This window comes from Electrophorus electricus, chromosome 20 (assembly GCF_013358815.1).
Source record: "Electrophorus electricus isolate fEleEle1 chromosome 20, fEleEle1.pri, whole genome shotgun sequence".
Taxonomy (NCBI): Eukaryota; Metazoa; Chordata; class Actinopteri; order Gymnotiformes; family Gymnotidae; genus Electrophorus; species Electrophorus electricus.
The window spans coordinates 9732564-9756887 of record NC_049554.1 but is presented as its reverse complement, the minus strand read 5'-3'; the positions used below and the strand labels follow the sequence as shown (position 1 = coordinate 9756887).

The 24324-nt window shown below is 40.3% G+C and overlaps 2 protein-coding genes across 2 annotated transcripts in view; one reads left to right on the top strand and one right to left on the bottom strand.

Moving 5' to 3' along the window:
- Window positions 1-161: 161 nt before the first annotated feature.
- syn2b (synapsin IIb) overlaps window positions 162-24324 on the bottom strand; it is a 57835-nt gene continuing 33672 nt past the window's right edge. Inside the window, exons 6-13 of the mRNA XM_027029333.2 lie at window positions 13318-13380; window positions 12623-12765; window positions 12045-12119; window positions 11294-11396; window positions 6852-7004; window positions 6504-6570; window positions 2801-3437; window positions 162-2434 (exon numbers count right to left, since the gene is read on the bottom strand). Coding sequence (XP_026885134.2) covers window positions 2305-2434; window positions 2801-3437; window positions 6504-6570; window positions 6852-7004; window positions 11294-11396; window positions 12045-12119; window positions 12623-12765; window positions 13318-13380 — 1371 coding nt within the window. The 3' untranslated portion in view covers window positions 162-2304. The remainder of the gene's footprint in view (window positions 2435-2800; window positions 3438-6503; window positions 6571-6851; window positions 7005-11293; window positions 11397-12044; window positions 12120-12622; window positions 12766-13317; window positions 13381-24324) is intronic.
- On the top strand, window positions 16263-22234 carry LOC113589600 (metalloproteinase inhibitor 4). The gene is made up of 5 exons (XM_027029334.2): window positions 16263-16833; window positions 20023-20120; window positions 20501-20615; window positions 20895-21019; window positions 21239-22234. Exons 1-5 carry the CDS (start codon window positions 16698-16700, stop codon window positions 21434-21436), a joined length of 672 nt encoding a protein of 223 aa, XP_026885135.1. The 5' UTR covers window positions 16263-16697; the 3' UTR covers window positions 21437-22234.

Below are 24324 nucleotides of genomic sequence, written 5' to 3'. Positions count from 1 at the left end.
TCAGTCACTGGCCTGCAGTAGGTGAGATCATAACTATGTATTATGATATATTAATTACACTTATGAAATAGCCTTAATGTTTTTAGATTTTGTTGGCTGGAGGATTGTCGGGCCTTTTCAGTTACCAGTCTAAATTAGTTATTATTAGTCAGCACTCCAAGAAGGGTCTTTGAACTTTATTTTTGCAGCTCAAAAAAATCATAACATTTAGCAGTGACAGAGTGTCTATGGGAAAACATATCTGCTCATTCTGTTTATAAACATCTCGTCTATATATTCCAAAATTCCAATGCATCCTTGTGCAGTATATTGACAAAAGTCCAAAAGAGCTATTTATTGTATTTAATCAAATCTGTAGGTATTGTAGAATCCTAGGTAAGAATGCAATTGCACTTTTCCATTAGGGGTATATTTCTTTTAGTTTTTTGTTGTATGGTGCACCAAAATCCTACCAAACAAGATAAGGAATGTTGTTTAGAAAAGAAAAGAAAAGAACTGAGAAGTAGATTTGTGGTATCCTTCAAGCAGAGACACACAGAAGCAACACAAAAAACAAAATCAAATCAGCAATACCAATGGACAACTTGTAAAAATAATTAAAAATCATCAAGAGTAAAATCCTTCTGACTATATTATATCAGTTTCACAGAGTCAAATCTTGAAAAGCTTTTTTTTTTTTTTTTGCAGTAACTTAGAGCATGTTCACTAAATTCCATTCTTATACCCGTACTTGTGCATGAACCTGACTACTAAAGTCACATTTAATAAGGTCAGTGAGCCTATACCCACAGAGGTCACATTTAGTGTTTTCGCACAAATCTTCACTTTTATAACTGACCTCTATTTTTATTCAGAAGACCCATACATCATGGTATATTAGGATTTGATTGATCTTGGCAAGAAATATAGTTCACTGTTACTATAAACGTTCTAATAAAATTAAACACATAGACCAAAAGTGAGATATAGTTGGGAAATCACATAATCTTCTCTAATGTCAATCTTAGTAATCTGAATAATGTACCAATGCATTGCTTCCTTTGATTGACCAGATTCATATAGATATCTATATAGATATCTATAAGAATCACTCAGTGCCACCTACTGGTAATTCACATTGTTTCAGAAGGCCTATTTCATTTAAGAATGAGTTAGTCAACTGCCTATACAAAAATATTTCATTGCCAGGTCATAAGCCAGCCGCTATGGTCTTCTTTCTTTTGTTTGCTTGCTTTTTTAAAAGTAGGAATCTTCAAGGTATGCAAATTAACAAAGCCACATTACAAGTACACATCATAAAACTGTGTTCAGAGCAGCAAGCCAATGATATCTGCTCTGCACTTGTCCTATTATAACCCCAATAATCCAATAACGAGAAGCAAAACATGCTTTCACTTAATAAAAAAAAAAACCCTTACAAATACATAAGCAGTCACTATTGGTGCACATGTAGAATAAGTGAACAAACAATAGACATACTATGAGAACTACAAACACATTACTACAAATAAGTGCCACATATTTATTGACACCTGTACAGAAAAAAAACAACTGTCACTGGGTCATGCAGAGGTACTGTGAACAAAGGAAACACAACATGAACAATATGACACCACAAATAAGTGAACTACAACTTAAAACTCCTGAGATGCAGAACATACAGTACAATACAATATGTAAGGATACTTCAGGGCACTCAACATGTGGATAAGGTCTTAATTCAAAGCCACAACACAGGACACCGGGCCTTCCACTGAAACGCCACCACTGCATTGGAAAGTGACCAGTCCAAGCATTTCGTACAGTAGGAAACTTGGATAGGAAAGTGCCTGTAAAACGGTCTCATCGAGGTATTGTTCAACTAATATCTCATCGGCTAATAATTACAACAGGTAATCTAGATAAACACAATGCGTGCGAGAGACATGAGAAGCTACTCACAGATATTTGTCTTTGGGTAAATAAAAACACATTTCCACAATAAGGCTACAACATCAAAGGGTAATGGGGCACCTCAGCACACATCAGGGGTTCAACCTCTGGAACATGCATCTGAATATGAACAGCCTCCTTCCTCATACAGATGGCACTGTTCAGACTGGTGCGAACCACATAATGTAGACACCAAGATCTTGCCAGAACAATCACTGTACGTCACTCTCCATTTGCTTACTGACATCCAGACATATTACAGCTGAGTTGGGAAGAGGGTACGATGTATACAGCTACATGAAGTTAACCTCAGACCATTACACGCTGTCGCCAATTATGTCCACAGCCAACCTCTGACTTGCAAATTTTCCACTAGTCAGAGAAAAGGCTGGCGAAAGACTTCCGTAAGTTTCGAATGGTCTCTGCCTTGGCTTCATCCTCATTGCTGGAACGGAAGGTCTCACCGAAGGCGTTGAACGCATTGGTCAAGGACTGGGATTTACTGGAAAAGAGGTACAAAACCGCAGGACAGATGAAGGATTATCCAAAGGGCTATTTTAATGCAGTAATTGGATATTTGCAAATTCCCCCTAAATAAATAAGACATGAACTGTTGAAATTTTGAAATAATAACATAATGCAGGTTAATGTTTCTAAATCCACTCCTCAAGTTTCAAGAGACAGTTCACATTTTAGGCTTAACGTAGCTCCAATCATGCCTGATGCAAACTATAAAGAACACTGAAACCCTGATGCATCTTTACTGGGTAATGTGTCAAAGTAAATATGCGGCTCGTCAGAGTGGCCCAGAAGACTGGGCTGGAAAACAATGGAATAAGAGTTCCTAAATCAGTGCAAAATCCCTTACTTTAAGAAAGGATGTGATGATTTCTGCTGAGGTGCTGGTTGCTCCTCGACGGGAGGTTGGGCAGGGGTCAAGGACGGCGCAGGAGCTGCAGACAGTGCAGGGCCCAAGTGTGCCACTTCAGCCGGGGCTGCACTCTGAGCTGGAGCTTCAACCTGGGGTTGCTCCTTAGGCTTGGGCTGGAGCTGGGGTTTGACTGGGGAATGAGCCTGGGTGGGAGACTGCAGCTTAGCAGGGGCTTTGGCTGTGACTACTTGCACAGGGGCTGATTTGGTCTGTGCCTGGCCTGGGGCAGGGACTTGGTCTGCAGCTTCGGGCTGGCCCTTGGGATAAACCTTGGATGGAGGTGGTGGTGTCTGGGGCTTTGGTTGGAGCTGAGGCTTGGAGTTTCGCCGGATGGGTGGCACAGGCTTGGGGGGAAGAGGCTTTGGGGGTTGGGGTTTCGGAGGAAGGTCCGTTGGCTTCCCTGGAGCTGGTGCGGGTGTGGCCTGGACGTGGGGCTTGGGCTGCTGTGTTGTGGGTGGAGGAGTTGGGGAGGGAGTTGCCTTTTGCACAGGTTCTGGGGCCGGAGCGCTAGGGTTAGGCTCAGAAGGAGGTTCTTGACTCTTAGCTTGTGTCTCTTGGGGTTTCGCAGGGGCCCCTAGGTTTAGTACAAAAGACACTCATCATATTACAACACTGTTTACATCCCAAAGACTAACACGGCCATTTTAAATCCAGCACCAGTTGCTTTGATTTTCCAGCTAATCACGAATAAAGAATGCACCCCCAAGATTGGCCAAAGTAAAAGTACGGGTGAAAGGTTACAATCTCATATGTAATGACAGTCATATCCACAGAGAAAAACAAATCAGTGGGAAACTGATTTATTCTATCAAGAAGAAAAAGTGAAATGATTTTAAACAGATAGTAAAAGAACTTGCAATAGGATCACAGGTAGGAATGTCAAGAAAAACAGATTTACATAAAGGTTTTACCAAAAGAGATCACCATGCATGCAAAAGAATAAAGACAAAGAAAATGCACATGCTCCACCTGAAAATTAATTCAAAGATTAATTTGTAAATATTAAGAGTCATTTTGTAAATATTACATCTTAACTCAGTCCTAGATATACGTTTAACAATAAAGCAATATAGAAAAATAAATGTGTTATTTTAACATACAAAATGCAGCAAAATTAATACAGGGATACATGCAAAAGAAAAATGAAAGGTGGACCTAATTTTAATCCTATATGATTGATTTTGCCTCAATTTGTATTTACTGAACAGCTTCAAACACAGTTTGACATGTTTTGTACATTTGACACTAGAAATATGTTACTATCATCACAGTTCTACCTTGTGCTATCCATTCATCCATAAATCCTTAATAGGGATCTACACAAGGAACTGTTTTAGTAAGAAGTTCACAACACACACATTAATGCATGTTTGTTGGAGAAGTTGAAGAATTTGATGTATGTAAACCAAAGTAAACAAAATACAATATAGTAACACAGAACATATAGATATTGAAAAGGGGTTTAATTACTTTGGACAGGGGGGGGGGGGGGGAGAAGCTATATATACCAGGGAGCAATCATAATTGTGTGTGTTCAAAATCTTCAACCCAAGTACTGGATTTAAAGAGACGGTAGCTTCACTGACACCTTACCCACAGAGATACTGAAGAACAAGGGATCAGAGGTTGTTATTTCAAAAAGCATTGAAAATAGGAGAAAGGAAAAAGACATATTATTCCATACTAAGTATTGTGAGGGCAGTTATATACTGCCTATAGAGAAAAACAGGCAAACATTGTTGCTCCAAAAAGTACATTCACAAATAACACTCAATGTCATTTTAAACCAACAACCACAATAACAACAACAACAACCACAACACCAACAGCAAGATTCTTTGATCAATTTCTCCACTCTTTGCAAATCATGACATGCAACGTAAGAACTCACAAAGTCAGGAGAATATCACACTTTATGTGTTATTACTCCTGTAAACTATTAACACGCATTTTCTTTTTTTTTTCTTTTTTTTTTGCAGTTTATAGCTTTTCAAAGCATGTTCACAATTATAAATCAATAATACACAATTATCAGTAATTATTAGCTTGACTTTGTTAAGGACTGCATCTCTGTTGATTTAAAACATGCACCGTTAACAGCTGTTCCATTACATAATGCCATGGTCAGTTTGCTGTCATCATATGAGATGTTCCTACACAGCTGAAGACTGTATTGATTAAAAAAGTAAGAAATAAAAAACAAATAATAAACCTCTTGAGAATCTAAATGAATTGCATTAGAATAACACTGTCCTATAAGGCTGGGCAAGAATAGTTCCCAACTGCAGTTTTCATGTTGCTGAATAGACACAACAGTGATGATTACAATTCGTTGCTAAAACTCTAGGCTTCTGTACTGATCTGTATTGAAAATACCCATCAGAAAGATTCACATTGCTTAGAAATGTCAAAAAGAGTTAGAAGTTCACAAGAGCTGTGCAAATTATAAGAATAATCAAAATCTAAACATACTATAGACCTAATGTTAGTCTCATGATCGACTGTTAACCTTAAATTGCAATGTAATAGAATCATCCACTTTAAAATACTTTGGTCAAAGTGACTAATGAGAAATCCATCACAGAAAGGTCAAAATCAAATGCTAAATTCCTCAAACACAAAAAAGAGTCAAGTACAATACCTCTTCTTTTTCTCATGAGATCATCCTGCCAACCGAATCATAACCCAAATTACAACACTCTGTCACTATTAGCAATGACCTTGATACTAAAAGTACAGCAAAACATCACACGAAATGTTTAATGTACAACGTCTGCACAGCTCCCATGCAAAGCTTTATATACTACACCTGTTTAAAGAAAATCACTACCATCACACACTGAGCACACACTTCCACGTGCCCATGTAGATAAAAGTATTCATGTACATATAAGCAGTGGACCAGTCAACTGCAAGTCACTGAACATAGGGGAAAATATTATATTGAAACAAGACCAAGATGCAAACACTGTCCTTCCTATTGCATATGACCACACAGGACCGAGTAACACTGGACCTTGTAAAGGCACAGGTAGTTTTTGTGTAAACAGGCCACAGAGCAAATGAAAAGCCAAGAAAAAGAAATTTAACAAGCAAAAGACATGTGGACAGTAAGGGTGTCACAACACATTAGTTTTGACTGATGCATTGAGTCTAAAGGCTACGATGTGATTCTTTTGATCCAGTGTACATACAATAAGTCCAAATTGTAAAACTACATAGCCAGTGAAAAATGTTTTTAGCAAAACATTTTATCTCCCCATTGTTTTGTGGTCAACGTTGAAATAAGGTAGCAATGTTTTTCACTGAAGCTGAGAAAAACCGTATTGTACTTAATCGTACCAACGAAATATTGCCAAATACTGAAATGCAGCTTCACAAATCAAATCCTTACAATATCATAACAAATTCCGAGCTTTACACTGCTAGTGGACAGTATGACTGAACACTGCACATTCAAGGCCCATTCTGAAAGACTGCTGAAAAGCCCAAGCCCCAACTTAACCCCCTTCACCATTCAATGACTACTGTACGAGGGTTCTGTTCACTGTAGCTGACACATCGGTTTGCCCTTGCTGTGGACCAAATCACTTTGTCTGGACAGCAACTCCATTACAGTTGAGAATGTACTGCAAACAACCTTGAGGAGGGGCACGTGGGGTCAAAGTCTTGTTGGGTTCAGTCAGGCCTTCCTTTAAGACAGAGCTCTGTGGAGAAGCACACATGTGTGCGCACGCACACACACACACACACACACACACACACACACACACACACACACACACACACACACACACACACACACACAAAATCCAAATATCTGACTGCTAACACGTGGCAAAATGTCATGCTGAAATTTTATTCTAAAGCAACACCAGATGGCGCTAGCTGTATAGGATGTTAAATAGAGGACAGCTCCAGTAAAATCCATTAGGATTAGCTGGAAGTCAGGGAGCTAAGTGCTATTGGGATGAGAACATACTGGTACCTGTGGTTGCAGTATGGTAGTTGGAGGCCTTTGTGAAGTACGAGTGGGTGCGCGGGTCGCCATCTGGTTCATCTTGGCCAGGACCACCTCAGTTATTAGCTGCCGGTCCTCTGCCTGGTGTTCCCCAATCAGCTGCATGGAAGAACCCACCACCTGAAGACCAAATGCATACGTAGCATCCTTAACGGGTATGGATCTGCTGGCCACTTCTCTGGCACTGAAATCAATTGATCAAGAAGCAAAGTGTTTGCAAGCATTTGTGCGCTGTGTGTGACATAGCGCTTGAGTTCACTAATTAGTGTTTTTTTTCCTGTGTGGTGATCTGATTAGTAAAATCTGGTGGTGGTGTGCAAAGCTGCGGCAGTTATCTTCAGGGATTGCAACCCTTAATGGACTGAACTTAGTGCCCTTAGGGATTTACTGAGAAGAAATGAAAGTTTGGGTGCATGCTCTGAAGTTACCCAGTGTTCAATGGCAGTAGTTCAGAAGTTTCCAAGAGGTAGAACACGATATAAGGTCTGTGTAGATGAAAATGTTGAGAGGTAAATGACATGACTTGGAATCCATATTGAGCATCATCTACATCTCACTGTGAGTGAGAGCTTTTCCAAGTGCACATCTTTTGTATGAGGTCAAAGCTCAGAGCTATTGAGGGCAGAACATCAAAAAAGCCACGTGTTCATGTGGACAGCTGCTCTTTTTGTCAGAGGGTGTTACATAAGCAAGATAAGCAACATGAGGCCCTCTTTGGGTTTCAGGGCCTTTGAAAGCTGTAACATCTTTACTTTCCTCACAGCAGACAGAGCATACTGAATAATTCAACTGCAGGGATTTACATGTATAATGTAATGTCATAAAATGTTCATAAACACCTAACAGTAGTAATAAAATTACTTAAAATGATGGCAAAGTTTTAACTCTGATATGGTTATGAAAGCTAAATCCAAGTTGTGAAGCTCTTTGACTGTTGACTTCTACAGGCTAGTATAAAAAAAAAACAACAACAACAACAAAAGAAAAACTAAATTACATTCTCTGGTTTTATTTTTGTCACATCCTTATATATTTATGTGATAAACGCATTCTCTCCAATATTTATTTGAAGATTATCACCATCCAAAGCTGCCTGTAGTCTGGGCATAACTTTGGACAACCAGTTTTCATTCTCAACTCATTTTTCAAATCTAACCTGGTTTTGCAGATTCCTCCTTTGTAACATATGAAGGATTCGGCCCTTTTTCTCACAGGAAGCTACCCAGTTGCTGTGCAGATTCTTGTGACCTCAAAGCTAGACTACTGCATCTCGCTATTTGCTGGTCTTCCTCTAAGAGCCATCAAACCGCTACAACTTGTCCAGAATGTAGCAGCACGACTGGTCTTCAGTTTTCTGAGGTTCACACATCCCTCCACTGCTGTGCTCCCCTCATTGGCTTCCAGTAGCTGCACGCATCAGATTTAAAACCTTGATGCTTGCCTACAAAACCAAAAATGGACTAGCCCCTTCATACATGAAGTCAGTGGTCAAAGCCTGATCCGTACCTCGAGTACTTTGAACCTCAAGTATGCCTCAGCTTGAAATACCATGCTTCAGGTCTCATGGAAGACAAGCATAGAGACTATTTTCTGTCCTGGCTCCAAGATGGTGGAATGAACTCCCACTTGCTGTCCGGACAGCTGAGTCCCTTGCAGTCTTCAAACATTGACTGAAGACCCATCTATTCATGGAGTATTTAGATGACAACTGACCCTGCTCCCATATTGACTGACTAAATTAGTACTTATTGTGGGGTTTTGTTTATTACACTGATGTTTTTTTTTAACAAACTCTAGTACTTATTGTTTATTGCACTTATCATTGTTTAAGATAGACCTTATGTATTTTGTGCTTCTAGGCATCAGCATTGATCCCTGTATTTCAACATTATTCTAGTTCATTGGTATATTGGATTCTAACCTTCTGTACTGGCTAGGATGTATTCTGCGAGTAAATGACAAAGCACTTTTGTAAGTCACTCTGGATAAGAGCATCTGCTAAATGCCGTAAATGTAAATGTAAATGTAAGATTAAAAAGGATAAGAATTCTGAAATGACAAAATATATTATTATTTAATATAATAACAATATACTTGATAGTAGGACATAGGACAATGGAAATAATGGGTATTGTATAATGATGTTAAAAAATGTAAATATGGTGTTTACAGTAATACTACTAAGACTTCAAATAAAATCTAACTGTAAAATACATCAGATGACATGGGAATTAGAGCGAGTCTCATTGAAACGTGTGTACAGTTTCAGGGGTATTGGTGATTTTTCAGAGTGAACAGCTGCAATGAGCAATGCAGTATGCAGACTCAACAACATCAAAAATAGTTTCCATGGAAACCGGGACCTGGCCATGGTGCCTTGCTGAGGCCTCTCATGATGAAGATGAACATTGCCATGGAAATCACTACAATGGTGGACATCGCCATGCCATACGGAAGCCTTTCGTCACAATGACCTGTTCAGAGACAAACGCTCAGAGCTGGCTGCAGAAATGCTATATGAATGCAGATGCTTTTAACTGTCCAGAAGGGACTGTCGACACTCTACGTGCATGCCAATGACAGAGGTCTAGCTGCTCTGTCACTGTGGTGCCTCGGGGGAACAGGCAGACAGAAGAAACTCATGACCTCATCCTGTAATGGAAATCTAACTGGCATCTCTTTCACCACGTCACAGTTCAGCCCCATTCTGATCTAGCCTAAAGGAGACAGGGCAGGATCCCTGAGACAACTCATCAAAGTCTTTATAGCCTCCTGCTAGTCATCTGTAGGTGTTCAAAACCTCTGAAAAGAAATGGGATTTGTCATGATGACTGTCAATTTAAACCGTCAATTTTGGGTGCCAAGAGGTTATCGTGGTCCTGGAAACATTTTAAGATCTCTGGAAGTTTTACCAAAGCCCTTGTGGTGCTCTAAAGTTCTATAAGTATTACTGGATACTTTTCAGCACTGGGTTCTGCAACATGTCCCAGTACTTGGGAACTAGTTCTCCCAATTTGGGCAAGAAGGTATAATGTTTCAAGTGAAAAATTCAATTTTCTCTTGGCAAATCAAAGCACCACAGAACTGTAATGGCTCAGATCTTACAGCTGTTTGTCATGCCTTCCACTCACAAGCACTGCATGCTACAGCGAAATAGTACTGTGGTATTATTCACATCATTGTGTATCTCCCAAGATGGCCAGATGCGTATGTGACAGGGCAGTCACTTAACTGGCCTATGTCTTTTAGTAAATGAACAATACATTAGTCTCACACACCATTTCAAAATGTCACCTTTGTGAAGCAAATAAAGCTTTAAAATGTGAAGGTGTGAAGAAAAAAGTCTTAAAATGGATTTCTATGTGCTAATACCTCATAAATTATTCTCAAGGTTACAAAATCAGATAACATCTGCTTACAAAATTTGCTTCCTGCATGCTAATATTAGTTAGGAAAAATCATATTTGGGTCTGTGCTAGACTAATTCTGGCCAAGATAATACATGGCAAATAGTAATAGAAAAAACTTGAATATAGAAAAATGCAGAAAATAGAAAAAACAATGTAAGTGAGCAATGTGTCATGAGTGGCTGGTTCTGCTCTACTGGAAAACACAACCTTTATATGTAAACAACCACTGTATTGTCTGAGTTTTTAATATGCCAAAATCCCCTCTAAAGTCCAAAAAGGTTTTATGATAACCTTCCTCCCTCCCTTCCAGAAATGAACGCCCCGCCGTGTCTGTGCATTTGAAATATGCATGCACGGTTACTGTAGTAAAGGCTTTCTTGTTCTCAGACACCCAAACACACACAACCACAGTCTTTCTCACACAACATCATGTAGCAGTGTCTCATATTCTATGAGCATGTCACCGGCCTAATGTAACCATCATAACCACTGACAACCAGGAATGTCAGCCCTAAACATCTAAGCTTTTGATATATTAGATTTTTTATATTATCATTATTATTCACTTTATTAAGTAAGAAACCCTGATTGAAAGTTAAACTAATATAAATATATAAAATTAATGAAGTTAGCACTGTGTTGGATATGCAAATGGAAAACTGTGGTTGCCTATTGAAGCATTAATTGAGATTGAGCAATCATTCTTTTGTTCTCATGTGGTTATTAACTGAGACTGGGTCATTATTCTTTCATCGTTGTTAACTGAGATTGAGATTATGTTATCATTCTCTCATTGTTATTAACTGAGATTGACATTGTTTTATCATTTGCTCATAGTTATTGAGATTGAAATTGAGTTATTATTCTCTCATGGTTATTAATTGAGAATGAGAACTCATTCTCTTATCGTTATTAATTGAGACTGAGACTATAATTTTCTTCGGGTTATTAATTGTGATTATCACTTTCTTGTGGTTAGTCCACTATTGCTCCTCTCACCTCACTAATGTAGTCATTTCCATTCTTTCCATGTATGGCTTTGACAGCACAGATATCCAGTCCTCCAAAGATCTCTGAGCAGACATCCACCCACAGCTTGTACCTGAAGGTACAACATACGTTATGAATAAGCCAGTAAATATAATCAACAAACATAACAAAATTGCATGCTTCTATAAAAAAGAGCCCATTTAGTTATACAGCTAGAGTGCAGAGAAAGAGTGTGCATATTTCTCCTGAACATGTCCAGCTTGTGGGAACCTAGTTCTTAAAGTCAAGTGATTAGAAAATAATACCTTTGGACTGCAGACACCTTGACTTTTAGCTATTTGGAAGATGTGTAAGACTGTTATGTCCTGAACTATGACCTTTCCAGACAGAAGCATTGACATTTCAAGGTAGAAGAATTCTAAGGTGAAAAATGACCACACATGCTAATGTGTATACACACACACACACACACACACACACACACATACACACACACACACACTTACACACACACACTTACACACACACTTGCTTTTTCTTTGGCTACTGCTGATTACACGGACAAAACTACAATTCTTATATTCCTACAGCCCTTATTCCTACATACCACATCTGGTTCAGGCCTTCATTCTAACCTCATATACACAAGCAAATGATCAATTTGTCTGCAGCAGATATTCTACAGATATAACTGAAAGACCACAGCATTGTGAGTAGTGTGTCATTTCCATGCTTAATGACGGAGTGCAAAAGCACTCACTTGTCTGTCATGGCCACCTGCTCCAGCATGGCAGAACCAGTGTTTGACTTCCAGTTGCCAGAGATGGATGTCCTCCTGCGACCAGTGGAAAAGGAAATCATGATATGAGTATGAGTTTTTTGAGGCTTAAATTAAGCTGCATTAACCCATTCATATGACACTGCGAGTGGAACATTATTTAATGAACAGCAGAAACTGCTGTTTGGTGATGTCGTATGAATTGTTATTAACATTTATCAGAAGATTATATTAGTTATGCAGTGTGGACCCTTACAGCACCCAGTCCAAGTTCTATAACCCAAAAGCACTAAAGGGAGTAATAATCACTGATGTGCGCCAGTTGGTTGACGATTATAATTGTGGTTGTAAAGCAATTTTTCAATTACTGTTGAAAATTTGAAGTTTATTCCAAGGTGGAAATAGAGACACTGTAGTGAAGATTACAGAAGTCTTAAAAGTAGATCACACTAAGGTGCTAATGTGTGATTATGCGAGCACATGCACAATAATCATCGTCATCTTCATCATTATCATGATCATTATCAACAAAATCAATGTGTTGCCAAGTGTGCTCTTACATATAAGCTTTGTAGTCATTACCAATCTTCTGGACTCTGATGTCATACTTAGCATCAATAAATGGTTCAGTAGTAGCATAGGTCTGAGTAATGGCAACCACGCTGGCAATATCCTGGAAGTCACTGTGATTGTCAACTTTAACCTGTCAAGAGGCACAGGAACACAACACTGGACTCAACATAGCGGCTTTAAAAGATATTACAGTTTTAAAATAGGAAACGTGCTACTGTGCAATCGCTACACTATGTATACAATAGTACACTATACTATGTATGTGGTACAACATAACTGTATGTATGCGGTACTACTCTATGTATGCAGTACTACATTATAGTATGCATGCAGTACTACACTACAGTATGTATGTAGTACTACACTACACTATGTATGCTATACTACATACATAGTACCGTACTGCAGTACCGTGGCTCAACAGCCATTAAAAAGGGTGTGTAATTCTCTGTAAAGGGCCAAAGTGACTGCAAGTTTTCGGTTTGAACCACACAGGAGTCACAAATCATGCAACTATTCAAATGTCTGCAGTCTTCAGACCACGTGATTAAACAACTGGAATGAGGGTGCTCCTGCTCGGCTGTAAGGAAAACCTACAGCCATGCCCGGCCTTTGTGGAGGGAACTGGATGGCCAAAATCCGAATCTCCTTAAAAGCTTCCACTTAAGAACTCCTGCTCTACCTTTCCCATTCCCGAGTGAGCATGTCCGATCTTCACCACAACTGGGAATGTAGGCATGGAGATCTGGAAGATATCAGAAGGACATTCATGAATATGCTGCTGTCATTTCCTTGGCAATGGTTAGACTTTTCTTCACTCTTCTGTATATTATCAGCACTATTTAATTTTTGTTTATATCTTTTTTTTTTAATGAATAAAGCATGATAACCAACTTATTAGACAAACAGGATGAAAGAGTCCAGGTAAAAAAAAAATCTCTCATTCACTGGGGGTCCAGTACAAAGGCACTAAATATTAAAATGAAGTCATTAGTCATTCACAGCATGGTTTATCATGAAATCCATGAGAACAGAGAGAGGACAGCAGCACTTCAAGTGTACCCCATCTGAAATAATGAGAGGCAAAGTAAACACATTACTACAGCAATATTTGTCAGTAAGATTTAGTCATGCACCAGATAAATGAGAGAAACCCAGTCTGAGTACTGAGGAATTGATGCAAAACATCACATGACCTTAGAAATCTTATTCACAAGCCTTTCCATCTCAGTCAGTTAAATTAAATCCATATATATATATATATATATATATATAAAATAGATCACTCCAATTATTTCTTAAATCAGCATCTTCACATGTACAGCAGCCATTCCATTCAAGTGTTTGTTGAATTCCTTCAGAGACACACCTCATTCTACTTAATGAGATCCTGAATAGGTGATCACCTTAACAAAATCCTATCCTATTCTACGTGCAACAGTATAAAAACCACTGCTGCTGTCATAATTATTATCTTGTTATAGAACCATCTGGATCGTAAAAGCAGTGCTCGGACTACCCAGTGCTAGGACTAAGTGTAGTCAAAATACAGCTACAGACCATGCCGAAAAAGTTGAAAAGAAAGGTTCTTAATGTGGAAAAGAAGTGTTTAATTGTAGCTTTACTGGCAGAGGGATACAGTGCGCGCCAGGTTGCTTCCATCATGAAAATTTCAAAAACTGTGGTTCATAAGAACAAGGTCAAGCAGCAAACACATGGGACAACAACAGCTAAAGACTGCAAGAGGTTGAAAACGATTCTCTACCGACCGTGATGATCGCCACATCATTCGAATGGCACTTAACAACCAAAGGATGATGTCATGTGACCTACAAAAAGAATGGCATGCAGCAGCTGGGGTGAATTGCACAATGAGGACGGTTTGGAACAGGCTTCTGGAGGCAGGGCTGAAGTCATGCAAAGCTAGAAAAAAGCCCTTCATCAATAAGAAGCAAAGAAGAGCCAGACTGAATTTTGCGAAAGACCATAAGGATTGGACCGTAGAAGACTGGAGTAAGGTCATCTTCTCTGATGAGTGCAATTTTCAGCTTTGTCCAACACCTGGTCATGTAATGGTTAGACAGAGACCTGGAGAGGCCTACATGCCAGAGTGTCTCGCACCCACTGTAAAATTTGGTGCAGGATCGGTGATGATCTGGGGGTGTTTCAGAAAGGCTGGAATCGGGCAGATTTGTCTTTGTGAAGGACACATGAATCAAGCCCCTTACAAAATTGTGCTTTAAGAAAACTTACTTCCTTCTGCTCTGACAATGTTCCCTAACTCAGATGATTGTTTTTTTCAACAAGACAATGCTCCATGTTACACAGCTAGGTCAATCAAAATGTGGATGAGCTCAAGATCCTATCATGGCCAGCCCAATCTCCAGATCTGAACCCCATTGAAAACCTCTGGAATGTGATCAAGAGGAAGATGGATAGTCACAAGCCATCAAACAAAGCCGAGCTCCTGGAATTTCTGTGCCAGAAGTGGCGTAAAGTTACACAACAGCAATGTGAAAGACTGGTGGAAAGCATGCCAAGATGCCTGAAAGCTGTGAAAATCAGGGTTATTCCACCAAATATTGATTTCTGCACTCATCCTAAGTTGAAATATTAATACTGTGTTGTTTATAAATGAATATGACCTTGTTTTCTGTGCATTATTCTGTGTATTATAATTTTGTCTGAAATTTCTGTAACTGTTTTGTTATTGTGACAATTTGTCATTTTCATAAAAAAACATGCTCTAAAATACAATATTTTTATCTGGAATTTGTAATAAATGTTGCCAGTAGTTTATAGAATAAAACAAAACTGCTCAGCCTGGTCAAACACATGCCCATCAATTGTAAAACTAGAGATATAGATTAATTGAATGACCATTCTAGTATTTTCTGCTACTGCTACTATTTTCTGTTACTAGTTATGTTTGCCATTACGTAAAACTGTAGACAGGCCACAGCGCCGTAATTATAAACACAACCATACGGAACAGTAATTAAGTTGTAAAAAGAGGAAATGAAACAACTTTAGTCTGATTGCATTACGGTCTGCTACTAAAACTGTAATCAACAAGCAAGCTGTGTTTGGCAAATCTCTAACTTGGAATGATTGACTTACAGATTATGACTGGGGATGAGATCTAGAACCCTAGCTACAATGAAGCCTTACACAGCAGATCAGACTGAAATAATTAATAAATAAACTAATACATTTAAATATTTAAGTTTCAATGAAAATTATCACTTGCAGCACGATCTAGTAGTTGAACTCAAAGCCATTAGTTGACAAAAAACTAATATTCAGGTTATGAATTGTAGTGAAAAAGCAGCTAAATTTGTGAAGATGATTTGTGTCTCGCTGTATTACACCCCATTCTTGTTTAATCACCATATGGATCTGCAAAGTTCTCAGCCCTCACATAACCAGTGATCACTCAGTATGACAGGCAGTGCTTCAGGCTTGAGGGGCATTCCTCTGTAGGAAGGGCAGTCCTTCAGGCTTGAGGGAGAGTCCTCTGTAGGAAGGGCAGTCCTTCAGGCTTGAGGGAGAGTCCTCTGTAGGAAGGGCAGTCCTTCAAGCTTGAGGGGCAGTCCTCTGTAGGAAGGGCAGTCCTTCAGGCTTGAGGGAGAGTCCTCTGTAGGAGTGGCAGTCCTTCAGGCTTGAGGGAGAGTCCTCTGTAGGAGGGGCAGTCCTTCAGGCTTGAAGGACAGCACTCCTCCCAAGCAAAGATGAGTGCTACATAAAAGCTTTCTTTTCCCTCGCTTTTTTTTTTCTTTTTTTTTTTTTACAGTGTATTGGCAAGGGAGAGAAAGGAAGAAAAAAAGGAAGCGAGGCAGCACAGAGTGGGAAGACGGACGAGGCCCTGCGAGGTACATTTGCGTAAACCGTCCCAGCTGAGGAAGACAGTGCTCGGGTGTGTGTGTGGGTTTTTTTCCCCCTCCTTTTCTCCTCCGCTGCCCCTTTTAGCCCCCCACCCCCCCACCGTTGTTTACCCTCGCCCTTGGAAACCCGCTTTGCGCGAGACAGTCACAGGAGGCAACACGCTGAGCGAAAGTGACCATGGGCATCTGGCTGCACGGCTGTGGGACACTGTTGCTGGGCCTGCTCTTGGCCTTGGCCTTGATGGACCCTGGGGCCGAGGCATGCACCTGCCAGCCTGCCCACCCTCAGGAGCACTTCTGCCAGTCGGAAATAGGTATGTGCCAAACTTCTGCACCGGGGCCTGGGGGGGGGGGGGGGGTGGTCAGTCAACAAAATAACGAGCTGTTGGGGTCTGCAGTATAACGGTACTCTTGCGTAAAGAGTTTCCTGAATGTATAATTAGTGCACTTTCACTCTCACTGGAAAAAACCTTGCCATCTCCAGATAGAATAAGTAGATATTAGATGGGGATTTTCAACTAAAACATATTCTCATAGGCGCTCATAGAATTTTTATGAGTAGGTGGAATAAACTCATTTGGAGATACCTAAGTAAAATTTATGAACCTTTTGCGCTCTAAAGATTGTGCTCTAAAGAAAGATGAAGGATTTTTAATACAACATGCAAGATATGGTTAAGTGTTGAGGAGATAGAGGGGGATCTGACAGTGTCTGGAAAATCCCCTTCTGAGTCACTGTGGCTGACACACGATGTGTTCAGTGGCATTTTTATTCCCATGTGCAGTAACCTTGGACTGTCTGTTCATTTATAAGGACAAAATTACCTTTTACACAAGAGAGGAGGGTTTATGCAGTGCACTGCACAGAAAGACAGTCATGCCTACATTTGTTCAACTGGAATTGAGAGAACATGTGGAATAAGTTTTTATAGGCCTATTTGCCAAAAAATACTTGAACAACATGGACTGCAATTACAATCAAATACTTAATAACTTCAGATCCCCCAAGATGGGCACTGCATGAGAATGTTGGGACCACTTCCATCATTTATTGTTTAAGGGTATGACTTTAACATTCAAAACATTACATTTTGAGCTTTTCCCACCATGACATTAGAAACAGCATCTTTTTAAAAGCAAAAACATAGTGTAATTCTTCTGGTTGGATTTAACTTTATCTGACATCTAGTTATACTAGATTTGAGAAATACACTGAGAAATACACTGCAAATACACTTGCACTTTTTGTGGTAGTGGAAATCAAGTAAGCTTTAAACCTACAGTGGAGTCTTTTAGACAATGCTGAGATGAGCTGAAATGAGATGAGATTGTGTTTCAAAACAACAGCAAACGTCTCTGCTTGAAATCTCATTGTGCCAAGACAAACAGATGAGATTGACTCTGTGTCCTCAGAAAAACAAATGGATGAGTTTGACTCTGTGTCCTCAACAAAACAAATGGACCAGTTTGACTCTGTGCCCTCAGCAAAATAAATGGACAAGTCTGAATCTGTGTCCTCAGCCAAACAACGGCAGCTGTGGGGACCACAATGTAGGGAGGAAAGAACAGTGGTCAGTGCAGAAAATAGAAAAGGATTTTGTCTTCCATGAGCTTTGTTCTCATCAGAAAGAAAAAACGCAGTTGAGGTTGCTCGGATGACCTGTTGCCAGAGGTTCTCCGACTGTCATTAAACATTAAGTTAATTCAGGCTTATGGTGCTGATGTTTTTCATATAAAAAGTGGGTCATGACAATTATGTAAATGTCATAAAATGGCTAGAAACACAACCAAGAAGCTGAGTGGTGGTAAAAGTTGTTAAATCTTTGTTAAATCATTCATGTGCATGCAACAGCCTCTTTTTGCATCGCAGGACTGAACTGTCAAAAGACAAAACGGTACCACCACTGGGCTTAACTAGTCTATGGGTCACTAATTTTATGCTAATTTGCATCTGAGAGACTGAGCTGATGTAGTTTTTTTGCAGTCTCCAAAGTGTGGAGTTTTTTTGCACTCTCCACCTGGACCCAGTGTGGAACACCTGCATGGCCATCGTTAGGCAGCATCACAGATCAGGGGTTTTTAACCTAAAAGTTCTTCCAGTCCACCACTGGGCTAAAATCAGAACAGTTCTTACACAGCATTCAGCTGAACATCATGCTGGATTTTGATTGGCAAACACGCTTCTACCTAGATGAGTGATAAATGCAAGAGGCCACCAGCTCATTCACATGGTTTGTCATTCACAGGCCTAATCTTACTACAGGTTTAATGGTGGATTAGGGACCAGTACAGTTATCAAGATGACACTAGTTGTGTCCTCATAGTTTTATTTTCATACTCATAAGTACAAGATAATACAGAATTAAATGCCAGGTGATTCCAAGTGAACCACAGCATCAGAGTGGAACTTGTTACTACAGTAAATATGACAAAACTGGAGACTATTGTCTCTGCTGTGTAAACACTGAAGCACCAGTGACACCTGTATACTAATGTTATTTGCTGATTTGAATTTTACTGCAGGTTTTTCCACATAGACATGAATGGTCTACGTGCACTATTAGTTTGTAGCAGCAACCCAATGTCCATCCATCTGTTCTAAGATAATGGCAAGATGCAACTTCACATAACAGCCCTGTGATACTGCTTGCTGTGAATGACTAAGGAAACAGATAAGCAGTCATGACAGACTTTAAAGAATTAAAGAATCATTAAAAATATCAGATCAAATATCAAATCATCAAACACATGGGGCAACATATTAAAATGCTGATTTCATTCCAAGCATTAACTAATCTCTTGTATTTCCTTGTATATGGCTTAAACTTAATATTGTTCCCTAAAGCACAAAACTAGGCCCTGGGTGTATGTTTTGCTAAATGTCCAGCTGGGCAGTTATGAAAGAGTTTGCCTCTCTTACTCTGAGGGTGGGAAGGTTGGTGCCTGGAGGCCAGTCCACCCAGCTGGTGTCACATTCCACCATTTATTTGAAAAAAGCAAGGCATGGAATGGCAGAGATGAGCCTGCAAGGACGGGCAAACTCTCCTCGCACTTGTGTAGTGTTAGCGACACATCTCAGGGACACCTCCCACGTGTAACACTGCTAGATTGCTGTAGAAATATCCCTTGGCTGTGTTTTAGTGCTAGAAAGCACAGTCTCTTCAGGAATGGCTAAAACTTTATATTTCCTACTTGAAGGGAGAATATAACTAAATAAAATATAACAAAATGTATAAAAAAAAACTCGTTTTCTTTCAGGCAATAAAGTCTTCTATTCAAAGTCGGCCGAGCTCTCATGAAATATATGACAAAAATACATTTGTTAAAGACATACATGCTAAAATCCTGTGAAGGATAGACAAGGCTTATGGTTTGATGTGGTATATTCTCTTCTGCATTACATGGTGGATCACAGGACACACACACTTCAGGGAATTATTTGAATAACATGATTTCAGTGCTTTCCACACCTTGGCCTTATGAAGTGCCTCCTGTTTCTAACAGTAATCCGGGCAAAGATATCCGGTGAGAAGATTATATCTCCAAGCAACAGCTCTTCACCTTACCAGAAGATGATTCAGTATGAAATCAAATTAATCAAGGTGAGAGGTTCTAGGTCTGGAACCTGCAGGTCTGGAAATGCTAATGTATTACATATTCTGTCACTGGCACTTCAGTGATGAGAACTACCAAAAATGAACAAAGAAATAACATGTTATAATTAAAAAGTTATTAGATAATTATTAGAAACCATATACAACAAGTCAGTGGTGTTTTTACAAAATAAATAATCTATTTTCATTCAGTGAACACTCATGCTAAACCTAGAAAAGGAAGAGAAAGTTACTTCTCTCTCTAACTCTGTCTCTCTCCATGTCTCTCTCTTTTCCTCTCTCTCTCCCTCTTTCTCTGTATCTCTCACCCTGTCACTCTCTCTTCCTCTTAATGGATCTCTCACTTCCCCTCCCTCTCATGCTTGCAGATGTTCAAAGGCTTTGACAAAGTGAAAGATATTCAGTATGTCTACACACCAGTCTTTTCCTCTCTGTGTGGCGTTAAGCTGGATGCCAGCAACAAGGTTCAATATTTGCTTACAGGTAAAATAGTTCTGGGGTTATGTAAATTCATACTCTAGGAATGCCTAAATTTATATTCCAGGTGAAATATGAAGTGATTGGCAGTGGTTTTGAGAGTTGAGAAAATGTACCCTTTTATAATCTCCAATTTCCTATTACATTTGAGCATTTTTAGATTCACTTTGAGTAAATTCAATTTGCAATGCACATGGCAATATTAGCCTTTTCTGCAGCTTTCAACCATTTTTACTGGCTTGAGTTGAAATCTCCATTTGTTAATCATGTGGTGTTATGTCACAGGAAATATGTGGAGTGAAGGAAAAGTGTCGATTGGACTGTGTGACTTCATCGAGCCTTGGGACAACCTCTCATTGGCTCAGAAGAAGAATCTAAACTACAGATACCAAATGGGATGCGACTGCACTGTAAGCTCTCTACAGAGTCCTTCCTTCAGTAGATTAAACAACAAAAACAGAAGAGTTACATAATATATCCTGTTTAGATGTCCTGTAATACATGCTGTCTTACATATTTTGATCACTGATCCTTGATGGCTTGTCAGGTGCAGAGAAGAGCTCAGTCAAGTTCTGTGAATTTGATGAAACCTTTTTTTAAAAAAACTGTATCCTTTGGACCTCCTTCAGATTTCCACTTGTTACACTGCCCCCTGCTGTGCCACATCGGAAAATGAGTGCCTGTGGACGGACTGGATTCTGGACAACAAAATGAGCCGAGAGCAGGCCCGCCAGTATGCCTGCATCAAGCGCACGGACGGCTCCTGCAGCTGGTACCGAGGCAGCGCTGGTCCCGACAAGGACTTTGCGGATGTGTCAGATCCCTGAGGACTAAGGACTGAGTGGGGATCGGGGTGGGGACTGGAAGGTGGGAGGGTTGACGGCCCACCATGACTCATAGAGAAAGGTGGCAACGATAATGCCTCCGATGTTCTACTGGCCTGTAGAATTCAGATTTCCACGCATTGCTTATTAAGATGTTCATATTAAGATGTGTATGGCCTATTTGGGCCACTCGAATTAATGTAAATTAATGTAAGCCTGGGGGTCTGGATTTCTTGCCTACTTCACCATATACAGCATATACAGAATGTGCTTTTTACTGCTTATAATTCAGTTTCACTTAACGATACCCTGTAATCTTTAAAATGTAAAATTTTGTATTGCACATCCGTTTGGAAACTACCTATTCCAGTTTTGGGAAAATGGCATTTTAAATGAAACAAGATAATATAATGTATTCAAACTCGAAAAATATCTCCTAATGTATGTTTATGTAGCTAATTAAACATTTGTTACATGCTCAACATTTTATTCAGATTTCATATGTCAGATGTATACATATTTATATATGTTTGGGAATTTATTTTAGTTTCTTTGTCTTATAAATATACATATAGCATGCCAATTAAGGAGTTTCACTAAGGGAGGGTTTTTAATCTTCTTGGACTGCCTGCAACTGACATATTGAAAAGTGTTTTTATCCCAGAGTTATTGAGAATTGTAATTGGCTAATTGTATTTATTTGCAGCCACATTACGATATTTTATCTAAGGTGTTTTATGACATCTGTGAGGAGAAATAAAACACACCCCTCTAGCATTTCAACAGTAGCAAATTAAAACAGAAATGCAGTACATTCTTATCTGATTCTTTGTAGCTACAGTTCCCTTACATATTGTATTATTGAGCCAATGTCGCAGTTTTCTTGTGCCATAAAGCTAATACTTATATTTTGTAATAGAAATGCGTTTCTGTTTCTATTGCTAATTACATTATATAAACTAATGCTTTGGTAACGCTTAATATTACTAAAATATACCTTCATCAGCCACTATTTGAAACACTTGTATCTACACTCTACAGTACCTCTCATTTTATAACTGTCACGGTTGGTTGGCCAGCTAACAGGAAGGACATGCCCACTCCTGCTAGGGATCATACCCCTTACCTGCCCCGCTCACAATCGCCGGAGTACTAATTTAGTTCACCTGTTTGTTAATCATGATATGCTTATTTAAACCCACAGATCCCAAGAGATGGGGCTGCACATTAGTGGACCTAAGACGCCAGTCTCGTCAGATAACTGTGCTCACTCATAGAGAACAACTGTTTGAGTTTTGTTTAGTGTTTCCATCGCTAAATACCGGTGGATAATAAAGAGCACTTTGTTGCAACCCCGCCTCTCGCTTCTCCCGTGCCGCAAATGTCACAGAATGTGCAGCCACCTGGAAGTGAGGCAAGTAGCCCTGACTGGGCTTAACTGCTGGCTGCCCAGATGGTGACAATGGAGCAGCAGAAGCAGGAGATTGGGGAGATACACTCGCTTGTCCTGAACCTCAGGCAGGTTGTTAATCACTTGGCTACAAGTCTGGAGCAACGAGCAACTCCTCCCGTTACCCCACCTGTACCGGAGGGGATAAAATGCCTCAATGCTACCCCCGAGATGTACAGCGGAGACCCAGAAGGATGTGAGGGCTTCGTTGTGTAGTGGGAGCTCTTTTTTCAACCCCAACTGCCCGACCACGGCAAGGTCGCTTTTGTAATCTCCCGGCTCACAGGGAAGCCGGTACCTGGGGAGCCACTTTCATTACCAGTGCTTCCCTGCTTATGAACAATTATGACGGTTTTATTCAAGAGCTCAAAGCTGTGTTTTTTATCCACATTGGGGGAGTCTTTGTGGGCACTCCATGCTACACCTGAGGCAAGGAATCCGAACTGCAGTGGATTACGCCATGTAATTCCGGATGTTAGCTGTGGGAGCTCATTGGAACAAGTCTGCCTTGGTAGATGCATTCTTCAATGGACTAAGGGCGGATCTACAGGTGGAACTGGCATGTAAGCAGGAGGCCACCTCACTGAATGGGGTGGTCTACCTGGCTATCACTTATGACCGTCCCCTACAGTAGTTATGCGGCAATTCCCCCGGAGGCGAGAACAGCGAGAAACTGCACCAGCGGTGGCCCAAGCGGAAGCTCAGGTGGAGCCCATGCAACTAGGTGTGGCCAGGGTAAAAGGCCAGCCGAGGAACCGAGGGAAGTGCCGCAATTCGGTGAGTTGTTCCCCCGACCCTTTTTATGTACAAATTATCAGTTGAAGTGGTACATCTGGGTTGTCGACTCTCCACGTTGGCAATGTTTGACTCTGATGCAGAGGGCAATGTCATGGCCTGGGGGTTTGCCAAGAGATTGGGAATAAGTGCCATTACCCTGCCCATTCTGTTAAGCATACAGGCGCTTGCCAGGTTCATAACACATATTACTCCTCATGTTCTCCTCAAGACTGAAGGGGAGCATATGGAGTGTGTTGCTTTTTACCTCCTTGCTTCCCTCTCTTATCCGATTATGCTAGGGCTTCCATGGCTAAGGACACACAATCCCCAAATGCAGTGGATGGAGAATCGTGTCCTTGAGTGGGCGGTCGCCTGCGAGGGCAAATGCCTATCCCACCAGACGGTGTGTCCCTGCAGTCCATGTTGATCAGGAGTCCTGAAGCCGAAAACGACCTCATCGTGCCCCAGGAATACAGCGACCTGGTGCAGGTATTTAGCCCCACAAGAGCCACATAGCTGCCTCCACATCGGGACTGGGACAGCGCCATCACGCTGAAGGAGGGTGTGGTTTCTCCCTGATGTAGGGTTTACCTTTCTCCCAAGAGGAGGACCGAGCGATGGGGCAATATATCAAGGAGGCCCTCCAGCAAGGTTTCATCTGACC